We start from the raw sequence: 14,155 nt of genomic DNA on the forward strand, positions 1-14,155 counted from the left end.
CCCTTTTGCAGATCTGATTCACATAGTGTGAACATTGGGAAAACAAGTATAGTTGGTAATTAATACTTTACTATATACTGATGCCAAGTTTTTGCTCTATACAGTAAGTATAGTCTTTGAACTGGAGCCACTTGACATAATTATTTTCTGGTCTTTGTCGCCGTCTGTTGTTCGTAAAGGGTAATGCATTTACAATGAGAGTTTTAGTAGATGGAAACTACTGTCACCACAAGTACGGTCATTTAAAAATAACTGACATGTTTGCATTTTCTGCTTTTTTTTAGATGACTACCCGTAATTGCAATTTGTATTACTTTAATATAAATAACGATATAATATAATATAACGTTGATAAAAGTTAAATGAATAAAAACAAAACGTCAGTATATTACGGCTTCAAATAACATACTTTAGTAGATATTTTCCATTCTGTTTAATAGATGACAGATGTCCTATTGATTTAAAGTGAGAGGACTAAAGATTGAATAAAAGTATATAAAATTGGAAAACAATATTAATACATGTCCCAAAATGGCCGCTAGGGTTCAGTAGTGATCCTATTTCCGGAGTAGAATGAAGGCGAAGAAGACACAATTGAGGATGTGATAGGTCTTTCGGTGTTTGTAGCATCGATCAAGATCAAATAAAGGTACGTTCTTCACTGAAAAAAAACGCAACGCGATGATGTTAACATGCTGTCAAACAAATGAGGTTATCACATCCAAGTCGATGACATTTTTTAAATATTTTTTAAACACTGCGTGTTCGTAGATGTGTTGCTACATTGTAGCGATCGCAAAGCTCAATGATCATTTAGCCACCTTTTTGTAGCAAAGGTGTCGCAAAACACAAGGTTGTGAATTAGGAAAAGATAATACGCACTAAACTTAATGTTTTTTATTTAGAAAATCACTCAAGCAACTTTCACCGAATTACAAGTACCTGATCATAAACTCGGATTTATTTTAATGGTGTTATTTTCCAGTGTAAATATTGAAAAATCATCACCTCAATTCATCATTATAATAACTTTAAATAAATGCATGTATTATGTGTTATGCGCATCTAAACTACCCAGTGGGCAAGCAGGGCCAATCCGTCCACATTTCTAAACAGTACATATAGAAAAAACACCTAATAAAAGCAGGTAAGAACAAAACCATTGCATCCACAAACACCGCAGCTAATGCATCAATAAGAATTCCCCTCAATTTTAGTGGATATTTTCCAAAACATGCCACCTATGTGCACATTTTCACACTTGAGGGGCAATCCTCTTTAAAGGTGAAAAGGTTATTCAGTCCCAGCTCATGACAAGATAAGCTGGATCTCAGTACACAAACATGAAGCCGATATGTTTTGTTACTACACATGTGGACTAACTTAATTTGGAACTATTAACTTAATACCAATCATCAGATTGTGGTCTTTTTTTTCCAGAATTCAGAGTTGAACCGGCCACTCTCATCACATGCTGTCTTCCCATTGGTTCATTGCACGATGGCACAATGGGGTGCCGTATTCTCTATTGCTGTGGCTCTTGTCGGAGCAGCACTTTTAGCTTCGATGCACAAGATCGATGAGGGACACACTGGAGTGTACTACAGGTTTGTTCTTAAGGTCTAATATATACACAAGTTAACCTCCTTAGCTGTAAAACAGCCACTTGATTCATACCTGTTGCCAAGGACGTCATAAACATAATGTGAATGACTGTTGAAATTCATCGTAGGAAAAAAAATGGACAAATAGCATCGGAATATTTCTGCACAAAGGTCAAGGAATGTCTTTCTGACCCAAGTGTTTCTTTTGAAATCACCAATAACTTATCAATTTTATATTTCAATTACTTTTTATAATCTTATCTTTGTTTTCCTGTTACATAATATATTCATGCCATAAAAAAATAAAAAGACAAGTTAATAAAATGAAATTTTGTACGCTTGTGAATATTAAACCTGCCCAACCATTCTCACAGCAATTTAGTTTTTTTCCCCAATCCCTAGGCTAGGCTGACAGAATAAATCTTAATAAATTTCCTGACTAAATGATTCCATGTTTGCCATATTGTACAGGGGAGGAGCCCTCTTAACCACCATAAGTGGACCAGGTTTCCATCTTATGCTTCCATTCATCACCTCCTACAAGTCTGTCCAGGTGATTCAAGTTCACACTGTCCTACTAAAATATGACTTTAAGTCAATTTCAGGCCCACCGGCCATATATTTCATACCCGTAATTTACATTTTATTTGTGGTAAGAGTCAGGAATTAATTAGTAATTATTATCTCCTTTTAGACGACACTGCAGACAGATGAAGTGAAAAATGTTCCTTGTGGCACCAGGTAGGGTATCTTCTCTTTTATTGGCTTTTAATCCATTGGCATCATTTTCATCAGGATGTTTCACTAAAAAAATGATTTTATTGTAATTTTTTTCCTAGTGGTGGTGTGATGATCTACTTTGATCGCATAGAGGTGGTGAACTACCTTGTTCCAGCAGCAGGTAACAATTGAAACAACTTAATGAGCCTTCAGAAATGGAAAAGTCTGATGCCATTTTTGTCTTTCCCTTTGCAGTGTTTGACATTGTGAAGAATTTCACCGCAGATTACGACAAAGCCTTAATATTTAACAAGGTTCACCATGAGCTCAACCAATTCTGCAGCGTTCACTCTCTGCAGGAAGTCTACATTGGCCTGTTTGGTAAGTACAAAAAAATCTAATTTAATCCTTATCACATATTAAAACTGTCATATTCTAAAAAAAAAAAGTGGAACAATCTACATATAGAAATTTAACCGGGCACTGTGTAAAATAATAAACAAATATAAAATAGTGAAATTGAATAAAAAAATGTTGCAAAGATGGCCAACGTATTTTGCATTGTTTTTGCTGTTGCAGCATAGTACTAGTTTCTCTGTTCATTTGTATTGTCATCTTCACACTCAATTTCTAACCCTCAGATCAAATCGATGAAAATCTGAAACTAACATTGCAAGAAGATCTAACAAGCATGGCACCAGGTCTCATCATACAGGTACAATGGGCTAACACAAACAACAATTTCTAACTGTCTCCAATAACAACAATGCCAAAAAAGTACAGTCTGTCTTTAAAATGGGAAAGAAAAAAGCTTCACAGAATGAATGAATTGCTACACAGTGTTTTTATTTCATATTTCAATGGTTGATTTTTTTAAAAAATGAGTTTTTTTTCGTTCATGCAAACACTGTATTTTTTAGCCAATGAGGTATACTTAAAAACATTTATTTTAAAAAGCCTTATTTATAAATGTAGTTGTGTTTAATGACCATATTTTATTGTATCTAAACTTTATTATACTGCTCCACTTAAGTACTCAGGACACTCTGATCCAACCATAAATAATAAAAAAAAATAATAATAATAATAATGTGAAAAGATAAAGAACAGATGGAAAATAGAGTATAGTGATGCTCTAACATGCCTTTTTATAGGAAAATAAACAGATTAATTGACAGGTCGGAAAAATAAAGTAGCTTGCGTGCCTCAACAAGTACAAGATCAGGTTTGGTGAGGGAAAATTAATATTTCCACTCAGCTCTACAGTTCTTGCTTAATTTAGTTTGTTAAGGATTTCAAATTCCTGTAATGTTTTTTTAATACTATACCTTCTGTATTTGTAACTTATATGTTTACCATGCAGGTTTTAAAAAATCACACGCTAATTAATTTTGAATGAAAGCAGTTATATAACAATTTGTGCAATATTACGAAAGCGCTTCTGGCACAACTCTTTGTAACGAAAGGTGACACCAAAGTCAATGTTATGTTTTTAGGCACTTGTCCAACTTCAAATGCAGTGAAAACTTAGGGTATCCAGAACCCTATTTGCCAGATGTTGGACAAAGTTTGACACTTTAAAATACACTGCTGGGAGCGACATTTCTATTCTATCCAGGCACCTACTCTCCTGATTCAAAGTTTTATGATAATGTTTAGAAATACGATGCAAACAACAGAAATCCATTTGTATATTTACTGCACATAAACCTCCGTGATAGTCGAGAAGCTTTAATTGAAGAAAAAATAAAGAATAAATAAATGAGCTCAACTTGTTTTTACAGTATCGTGGCCAACTGAACTAAGACAAATATTTATATAGTAACAAACTCTCAATTTTGTCTCAAATTTTCAGGCGCAGCTTAGGCAATATAAAGGTGCAAGTACATTATAGTCAATGCAGTATGAAATAGTGGAAAACTACAGTTTACAAGAACAGCACCCTTTGATAGGACAGCTTAGGAGGATCAAGGCAAGGAAGATGATCTTTAAAACCTTCAGACTACCAAGGGACTGTATGGTAACCCCAGTCTCAGTCTGCAAAAGGTCCCTACCTTGTGGACTTCCTTTGTGTGGCTCCAGTTTCTTAACTAGTTCTACAATGTCTTCTGTGTCTTGTGTCCGTCTTACTACTGCAACCAAGAAATTTCCCAAATACGGGATGAAATAAAGTTCTAAACTAAGTCAACTACTGCCACTTTATGTATTTCCAACTCTATATTAAAGCTACATAAACAACAAAACATCATAAAATTGCTATGAGAAATATAACTCAATTTAGTACAGTGTCTTGCGCAAAATATTTTAATCCTATGAACTTAAGGCTGTAAGGTTACACCACATACTTTGTGAAAATAACACAACCCCTCATGGGTTTCATGTCAGGTTAGTACAACATGGTATATTGTGTCACTAAAAGACCAAAAGGCATTTACAGTTAGCTTTCACAACCTCTGCATAGACCCTCATAGGATCCAATGTTTTTTTTCCTCCTCAAGGCAGGGGGTGCGTGATAAATTTCCCCCTTCAAACCCATAGATTAACACACATTTCATAGCAGAGTCTTCCATTCTCCCTTGGGTTTTATTAGCGAGGCCCAAAGCCTCCTATAAATAACTAGAAGCAGTTGAAATAACAATCTCTGTTCTTTCTTGAGAAACCCGCAATCTTGTCACATTGAGGATGTTGAGGTTTTACAACTGGGGTCTTGTCTTCAACTAACTGGTCTTTTCGGTCTGGTTTGACTTTTGTGCTCCACAGGCAGTACGTGTTACAAAGCCCAATATTCCCGAGACCATTCGCAGAAACTACGAGCTCATGTAAGTTGCCTTTGTTGTGTAAAAAAAAAAAAAAGGAATGTTCCCCTCCATGTTTTGTCTCAATCCAAAATGACTGTTCTTAGAAGTCACACTGCAAAAATATCATACAGGAAACCATCGTCTCGCAAAACTGATCTAAACATTATGGTCTACAACTTACGGTTGGCGGGCTAACTTGTGGCCCGCTGCTCCGTTTATATGGGCCCACAGCTAGTTATGAAAATATTGAATATGGCTAGCATCACAAGTTTAAATGTAGTCTGCATACTGTTGCACTTTTTAGCGTCTTTTTTAGCTGTTTCATATCAATAAAATATTTGACCAAAAAAATGCGATTCATCGAGCTAGCTTAGGTGCGATTTTCTTGCGTTTATTTTTTTTCTGTCAATGGAACATTTTCATTTAGTTTTTCAAGTACCGTATTTTCACGACTATAAGGCGCACTTAAAAGTCTTAAATTTTCTCCAAAATAGACAGTGCGCCTTATATATGGAAAAACAGAAAACCAAAAACGATAAACCACCACTGTGGGATATTAAAAAAAGCACAAACGCCTGAACTGAAACAATACTGTTGAATATGCAGATGCCATCTTAGTTTACAAAATCTTCCACCATATAACTCCTCCCCCACTGCAAGATTTTATACAAAAAAATCCAAAACATCAACAATGGCTGGCTCTAGAGGTGACTGTGTAGTGAGTGCTTCATACCTGGAAGTCAATAGCAATTACCGTATTTTCACCTCTATTAGGCGCACTTAAGTCTTAAATTTTCTCCAAAATTGACAGTGCGCCTTATATATGGAAAAAATGTCATTCATCGGGGGTGCGCCTTATAGTCATGAAAACACAGTACTTTAAGTAATAATGATATATTGCAATAGACTTATACTTTTCCTGACTCGTTTAATAACAATTATAGATGTCAAATCCATTTCAAGGTTGACCTTCAATGATCATGTATCACTGCCAGATGTCCAATTCAATTTGACTGATCCGCCTCATTCAAAACAGGTTGGACGTCACGCAATTAAACTTAACAAAGAATAGATTATAAAAGGCCAATCTTTTTTTCCGATGTTCTGTTGAATAAAAACGAAAGTGCAAGGTTTTCGAGTTGGCTCTTGCATCAGAAGATTTTTCCTGAAATTGGCCCTGCAGGCAGGGAAAAGTTTCAACACATGCCTGTTCTATAAACTCACACAGCTTTACATTATTGGCACACAATAATTGTCAACTTGGTGATTTGCTCTGTTTGGGCAGTGTTCCTAAATTCTCACTCTTTCCTCAACACGAAACATATCAAGCAAATCTTTCTGATGTTATTTGAAACTTTTGTTGACTATTGAAACCCCCATTTGAAGTTAGAATAGAAATGATTCACCTTTTGGAACATGCATGCTCACATCTGGTTAATTCTTTTCTTGCGTGTGAATTGTGGGGACAGAAGTATCTCCAAACATGTTGAATTCTGCTTTTTAATAAGTATGCTTATACAGTGTACATAACTTAATTAAAGTTTTTTTTCCAAAATGGGCCAAAATTAAAGGAATTGATGGCAGCCATCATTATTTGTCATGTTTAAGGAATTAATTCTTAATTTTAGAAATGTTGATGTTGGGCTTACATGTTCAGTTAAATAAGTTTAATATTATTTAGTTTGAAGTTTTTAGTTAATTTTGCCTGTCAGATGTTTTGTGCGTCAGACATCCACAACTTCTCACTTTTATATGAATACCAAGTTTAAACACTTTCCCTAAACATATAAAATGTAAAAGCTCTTCCTACAAAGGTAATCAAAATTAATTGCTGCGGCAGTTAAGTCTCTTGAAATTTAGGAACTGTCTTTAACAAACCATCGTGAAATTAACAAGGAAGCACACAAGACTGTGAATGGTCATAAAATGCTCATTTACATATTAGCCAGACCAAAACATGTGAGTTTACATAACAAGTAAGTATTTTTTTTAAATTTGGAAAGCAACCTTGTTATGAAGATGATGGATAATGTACTTTGAAGTGTGATGCAGGTGAAAATGATACTGGAGATAACAGTGGCACATGGATTTGAGGTATCATTTTTTTGTTTGTTTATTCTCAGGGAGAGTGAGAAGACAAAACTGCTGATAACACAACAGACTCAGAAAGTTGTGGAGAAAGAGGCAGAGACAGAAAGGATCAAAGCTGTGATTGGTAACATTCTTTTAAACATTCATGATATATCAAATTTACTTCAAGTTCAAATGAAAAGACTTAATTCATTCCATATTATTTTCAGAGGCTGAAAAACTGGCCCAAGTGGCACAAATCAAATTTGGACAGAAAGTCATGGAGAAAGAAACTGAGAAAAAGATCTCGCAAATTGAGGGTACGTATCCCAGGATGACATTTACATCATTCCCTTTATAAATTATGAGTTGGATATTTTTTTCATGGTAGCCTGGTAATAGCACTTTCTCTGTTAGCCCTTTGTGGGTTTTCTGCGGGTTTCCTCCCACCTCTCAAAACCTGAACCCTTGGTAGGAGTGTCTTTTTTTCTGCCCTGAAATTGCTTAGCAACCAATGTGCCCCTGCCTATTTTTTCCTGGAAATAGGCTCCAGCACCCCTGTGACCCTTGTGATCTCAGATAATGAATGTTTATTTATTTTATTTTTTGGGGGTAAGCAAAACATTTAGTCATTTAAATTTGCAATATTGGTAATGACTAATATCTAGCTAATATGATATGATTGACGTTCCATTCATAGATGTAATTCATGGAATGTCGCAATCTCTGACGTGTCAAGTCTTATTTTTTTTTTAGTTGAGGCAATTTCATTCACAGGTGTCCTGATTAAGTCATAAAAATATTTGCTTTTGTGGGGAGGGAAATTGAAACAGTCATAGCGTGTGAATACCTCAATCCTACTCACCTGTAAGCCATCTCAGTACCGGCACGCGATGGTAAGACCACCTTTTGTTTATCCTACTTTCACAATTCACTTTGTTTGATTATATAGATCAAGCGTTCTTGGCTCGGCAGAAGGCCAAAGCAGATGCAGAGTTTTACACGGCACTGAAAGCAGCAGAAGCCAACAAGGTAAGAAAAGAGCAAGTTAAGCCATGTGATCATGAATTTTAAAGTGAGCCAGGCTGCTGAGCACTACCAATTTGTGGAGAGCATAATTGTGATCATTGGAGTGCTACTCAAAGAGCTATTGTGTATAAACCACTGGTTTAAAGTAGTGTTACAATGACACCACACTAAAATATACATCATCAGGGAGTACTAAGACATATCGTCTACCGCTGACAATGAGGGAAAAATATCAAATGTGGTCTGCCTGTGGTTGGATACACCCTTTCAACAGTTAGCTTGTGAAGCAGGAGGGTGCCAGAAAATAAACAATCGTTTGTTCACAATCCAAATGTATTGACTGTCAATGGCAGTGTCTAACCAAGCCATAATCACAATTGCCGTCAAGTGAGTATTCAATTATTAAGTATGAAAATATTTTTGCCAAATAAAAATGACCAGGAAGCTATTGGGAGCAATTTTCCCTCTAATTTTTCATTGTTCTGGGCAGAAAGACAACCTCCCTGAGCACACAGAGTACCAGTGTGAGCGACATTATCATTGCTTGCTATGGGTACACCAGTATCACACCTGCCATAAGCAGGTGCATGTCAATGTTCTAATTTTTCATGTAAAACATGAAAAACATAAGAGTGGACAGAGCTACTGCCACTGGTTGCCTCTTAAACGGCGCCATTATGGGGAAAGGGGTAAAAAAGGAAAAGTTTGGATTTTATTTACTGCGCGCCATATGATTGCTGCTGCGCAAGGAAGTCGAGATTAGTTTAGATTTACAACTTTGAGGGAACATTGATTGGGAGCCCAAAAACTTAACGCTAAAGACAAACCCCTTGTCGACAACTTTTATTTCCAATGATTTTGATGTTACATTCCACGCTACAATAAATTTGTTACTATAAATCTCTTTAATTGATTGGAAAATGCACCAGATTTTTGTAAATTATCAGCCGACCAACCATTGTGTTTTGTCTCTTGCAGCTCAAGTTAACACCTGAATACTTGCAGCTGATGAAGTACAAATCTATCGCAGCCAACAGCAAAATCTACTTTGGGAACGACATCCCACAGATGTTCATGGACTCTGGGGGCAACCCACTGAAGGTTTCGGCAGCTGTGGATCTAAACGCGGATTAGACGAGAAGGTAACAGGGGACCTAGCGGGTGGTGGACTAGTTGCTGGAGGACAATAACTCCAATAGGTGGAAATATCCTCCAGCCCATAGACGCACACCCTGCTGACCAGGGTCAATGTTGACACCAAGTATCTCAGAATCACTGCTTTCAAAAACACTGTCAGTCTTTTTCACTGATTAAAAACTCTTATTATGAATTATGACCCTTTATGGCAGCCTAAACTCTTAACTATCACTTAAAGATAAAGATGTGGTAAAGTTTGATGTCAAATAGGAGTATTTTGAATTCAAAAATGTTTTGATTCGCTTAAATCCTAAGTCTTATCTTTAATTCGTCACCAAAATCCTTTTGTTTATTCATCATTTGACTTCTGATCAATCTTATGTTATGAAAATTAGTAACAATTCTTAAATCCCACCTATGGAAACACTTTTTTTCTGAAAAAATAGCCTCCAAAATGTAAACATGGACCAAAATATCACGTTTTATATTTTGTTTTTGACTTTTTTCACTGTTGCAACTCATTACTTTCACCCTTTTTTCTGGTTCAGTGAATTCCAAAGTGTGTTAAACGTAATTTTTTTTCACCGCCACCATCCCTGAACATAAACTTATCATGACATGTAGTTTTTGAGGTGATGATAGAGGCTACTCAGGAGTTTATCTTGAATCACTTTTGTTGATACATAACTCTATGCATACATGTGGGATCAGTCAATGGCACACAAAAATCCCCTTTTTTTTCTGTTCCAGTTCGGGCAGATAGAAAAAAAAAGCTTTGATGATAAAGCATGACTTAGAATGTAAGGCTTTAAAACTATAAAACTTGACTTCTGTTTATGGAATGTTTTGAGAATGTGTTTGTGGGTACATATTGGACTGTAAATATTTTTTTTTATTTTGAGCCGGGTTCAAATCAAAGTAGATTCAAGGAAAATTGGAGTTTTAATCTCGGGATGGTCATCAAGTGGGTATTTAACTCATTCACTGCCATTGGTAGCGACAGTTGGGCTGTTCGTTGCCATGGTAGCAAATGAGCTATTGACTAAGAAATTGTACTGTTAGGAAAAAATGCGGGAATATCATGTGGAAAATAAAGCACTGTGGATTTATTTGAATAGGCTTGTCTACTATGACTTGCATCATATTTTAAGATCATAGTTTGAATGACAGCCAAATTTCCAATTACAACTGTTTTCTAAATCATTCAACCTGCCTTATAATGTTAAAAAAACTAACTTTTATTTTTAGTCATTCAAAAAAATAATAATAAATCTAATACAAGGGTTGTTTGGACGAATGCAAATTTTCCCTTTTACAGGTCCTATTTTGGCAAGAATTTGGGTATGTACTCTCTACAAGTGTTAATTTGATTTTATTATGGTAAGTATGATGTTCTCACTGCTTTTTATTCAGCCTGAACTTTAGAACAATGCTTTATTCATTCCTCTTAAAACATTTCCTCTCCAGTTGCCGAATTACAACCTTCTGTCTATGCAATACTTTACTGCAAGTTTTTTTTAATGATTACAGGGTCTTTTTGTGGTGCCCCTCCTCCAATTGCGTAGGCTGTAAAACATGGGGGGAAGGGGGTCCAGCATCACTTTCCCTTTTAACCAGTGAATGCTGATGTTCGTAAAGGGAAACACCCTTTTTTTAATTTAATTTTTTATTTTTTTTTTTCTTTTAAAGGTAGGCTGACTTTTACTTTGAAGGTGTTGCATTTTCCAAGAAACGATCACTCGTGGATCCACGCGTGTACCTGTGACTCAGAAGTGGTAACGCAACCAACTTAAAAACTAGATCCGTGATGACAATGCCTTTTTACTTTGCCACCCCGTGATGAATGTAACTTCCACCCAGCGTGGAGTCCCGAGTACCCCAATTCTCCAAATCCTGTGGGACTACGTGAGGAGTGAACACGAGGGGGTCTTACTATCCCCTCACCTGCCAGTTATGTGCGCTTTCCTCACCCACGTCATCTTTTGCGCACCTTTTCTGCTCCTGGATCTGTTGTCCGGTTTTAGCCGGCGGCTTGCAACCTGGAGGATTTCAGCCAAAGAAAAGCCTCCCCCAGTGGGCGCGTGGTTCAGGTGTCTTCGGAAGGTGGCGCTCCGATACCTGATCGTCGTACTCCCGGTTTCAGCTTTATTCCAGATGGCGAGGAGCCCCCCTCGACTGCCCGAGTGGTCTCCGAGCAATTGGCAGCTTTTTGTGGATGTCTTCGCCTGTTTTCTGCTTTTTGATTCACTCTTTTTCTTCTGGCATCTTTGCATGCACAGGTCAGTAAACCTAGAAAATTGCATGCTTATTTCGTCCCCTTTATCTTAATTTTAACCTTTGTTATAGGCGAATATGTGGCTCTTGAGCCGCATTCGGCTCCCAGCCCAAGTGAATGCGGCTCTCCACTTCTCATATTTTGTATATAGTATACTGTGGCTCTATGCCTTGTATCATGTTTCTCTCAAATTCACCAGGGCCCATTAAAAACAAAAATATATATATTTAAAAAATCTTTTTGACATTCTTTATCACATGATAATGTTAGTTTATTTTATAGATTAAAATTTGCTGAGCCACAACCCATTTTTTTTTTGTAAATACGTTTTAATCTTATTTTACTGTTGGCCAGAAACTATAGTGATTCTGATTTTTTTAATTACTGTGGCGGACAGCTTTTAGTTTTTATTGTAAAAAAATTAACGTATTGGAAACACTGCTGGTGGAAGCCTCAATTTTTTTCCCCCATCCGTCCAAGCGGATTATATATAATTTGTGATGGAATTGCTATTCTTCAACTTGTTTACATTTTTCATGTCTGGATTTGAATCGGACACAACCACTCCATCCCATATAAATAAATGTTTACATTCTTTCAAGCAGAAAGCCAGCTGCCACATTGCTTCAGACTTTTTTTTTTAATGAGAAAAAGTCTTGTCGTTTTCCAAACATGCCCAAAATATCACGGAAGGGTTGAGGATGCGCATATCTGGCTCATAGTTTCACAAGTTATAGCCAATCTCCAAGTCCATAAAATCCCAGTTTTTACACACTATTTAAACGATAGAATCTTGTCAGCAATCAATTATCAAGGCACATACAGATCCATAACTTGAAATTATACAATAGAAATCATTTTTGTAACAGTTTGCCTCTGCATAGAAGAAACCAATGATGTCATGAAAGAAAAGGATTTCGGCTCATGGTAAATAATGTCAATGACAATCTTGCAAGTGAATCCCAATCTTCCGATTTCAGTCAAATACTTCCAGATAGTGTAACTTCAAATAATATAACTAGTGCCTTCCCACTGGTTAGCAACCAGTTTGAAGTACACTCCGCATCCTGGCTCTAGCTAGCTAAAGTAGCCCCCACAAGAACCCGAGGATAAGCAATAAAAACCAATGAGTATTCCAACTTGTTTCTAGAACTCACTTAACAATGCGATAACAGTGATTTTTTTAATCATAATTTCCACAAACTGAGTTTTTTCAACCAAAAATGTGCTTCCTTTCAGGATCCCTTGGTTGTACCGCAACGTCCACCAACAACACCATCAGCACCACGTACCCTTCGCTCTGCAAGCTCAAGATGCCAGCACCTCCGAACTGCTTTCCCTAATGTTCCTAGCCCGAATCAGTGCCCGCTTGGTCAACTGCCATCCCATGAGTGAGATCCTTTTCCACATCCTTAACACCTGGCTGGCAGTGGAGGACCACTGTGGCTATGATCTGCCCTGGGCTCTACATAGACTTGTGCCTTTTTTTGGTGGAGCTCCGCACCATCACGCTCACCACCGGCGGCACAATGTCAACTTTGCACCCTATTTTACCCACTGGGACCAACTTTTTGGGACATACAACGTGGGCTAAGTGACTAAAATGTGCTGATTTCTGTTATGTAACAAGAAGAAGAACAATTTCCATTCCTACAAGCCAAACTGACAGAAATTGGATTTAAAAAGTAACTTTGGCATCAAAGGCCAGCCAATGAATACAATATGAGCAGCAGGAGATGTTCATGCCAAATCATTGTTTTTATGTACTTTTCTTGGGCCAAGGATGCTTTGTTGAAAATGTAAAAAAAATGTATTTATTGTGCATATTTTATTTTCAGATCAATGTCAATAGTCAAAGTTCACTTTTTTTCAGGGATAGTACTTTTTTTTTACCTTCTGTTTTTACGTCATCCTGTTTTGGAATACATAAAGACAATATGGACTGAAGCTCACATTTTATTTTGCACTTCAGTATGAAATGTCTATGCCTCATTTGTCTTCTGATTGATTTAGAACGGAAAAGCACATGTTGGAAATGGAAAATCACCCGCTCTAAATAGATAAAGTAATAAATAACATGACCAAATACATTAAATGAAAAAATAAATAAATGAGTACATTACATAAATAAATAACTAAATTAGTACATTACATAAATAAATAAATAACTAAATAAATACATAAATGAGTACATTACATGAATAAATAACTAAATGAGTACATTACATAAATCACAAAATAAGTACATACATAAATGAACTGATAAATAACATAAATAAATTAGATGGAAAAAGTGAGTACATCAAATAAATAACTAAATAAATACATAGCTAAATACGTTACTAAATAAATAAATATCTAAATAAATACATTGCTAAATACATTATTAAATAAATATCTAAATAAATACATCGCTGTAAATAAACACTTAAAGAAAACTAACAACTAAATAAAAGAATAAACAAATAATGGAAAAAAAACTAAATAAAAAAATTAATACATAACTAAATAAACACAACACA

At 36.0% G+C, this 14,155-nt stretch overlaps 2 protein-coding genes across 2 annotated transcripts; both read left to right on the forward strand.

Annotated features, from left to right (window-relative positions):
• The first annotated feature begins 510 nt into the window (after positions 1-510).
• LOC144215784 (erlin-2-like) lies at positions 511-10,473 on the forward strand. Its single transcript, XM_077744922.1, has 12 exons — positions 511-649; positions 1,441-1,607; positions 2,076-2,157; positions 2,299-2,345; positions 2,444-2,505; positions 2,580-2,705; positions 2,966-3,039; positions 5,085-5,143; positions 7,246-7,337; positions 7,423-7,512; positions 8,145-8,224; positions 9,200-10,473. Exons 2-12 carry the CDS (start codon positions 1,501-1,503, stop codon positions 9,353-9,355), a joined length of 975 nt encoding a protein of 324 aa, XP_077601048.1. The 5' UTR covers positions 511-649; positions 1,441-1,500; the 3' UTR covers positions 9,356-10,473.
• Positions 10,474-10,599: 126 nt separating this feature from the next.
• LOC144215786 (cholesterol 25-hydroxylase-like protein) lies at positions 10,600-13,580 on the forward strand. Its single transcript, XM_077744923.1, has 2 exons — positions 10,600-11,637; positions 12,873-13,580. The coding sequence occupies exons 1-2, from the start codon at positions 11,198-11,200 to the stop codon at positions 13,225-13,227; spliced, it is 795 nt and encodes a 264-aa protein (XP_077601049.1). The 5' UTR covers positions 10,600-11,197; the 3' UTR covers positions 13,228-13,580.
• The last annotated feature ends 575 nt before the right edge of the window (positions 13,581-14,155 follow it).

The sequence above is a fragment of the Stigmatopora nigra genome, chromosome 22 (assembly GCF_051989575.1).
Source record: "Stigmatopora nigra isolate UIUO_SnigA chromosome 22, RoL_Snig_1.1, whole genome shotgun sequence".
NCBI lineage: Eukaryota > Metazoa > Chordata > Actinopteri > Syngnathiformes > Syngnathidae > Stigmatopora > Stigmatopora nigra.

Bases quoted from the DNA above. Each gene is read 5' to 3' on its own strand.
- LOC144215784 (XM_077744922.1), top strand. From the start codon at position 1,501: ATGGCACAATGGGGTGCCGTATTCTCTATTGCTGTGGCTCTTGTCGGA. The intron at 2,506-2,579 runs GTAACAATTGAA...TTCCCTTTGCAG, and splicing joins CTACCTTGTTCCAGCAGCAG to TGTTTGACATTGTGAAGAAT. The intron at 5,144-7,245 runs GTAAGTTGCCTT...GTTTATTCTCAG, and splicing joins CGCAGAAACTACGAGCTCAT to GGAGAGTGAGAAGACAAAAC.
- LOC144215786 (XM_077744923.1), top strand. From the start codon at position 11,198: ATGAATGTAACTTCCACCCAGCGTGGAGTCCCGAGTACCCCAATTCTC. The intron at 11,638-12,872 runs GTCAGTAAACCT...GCTTCCTTTCAG, and splicing joins TGGCATCTTTGCATGCACAG to GATCCCTTGGTTGTACCGCA.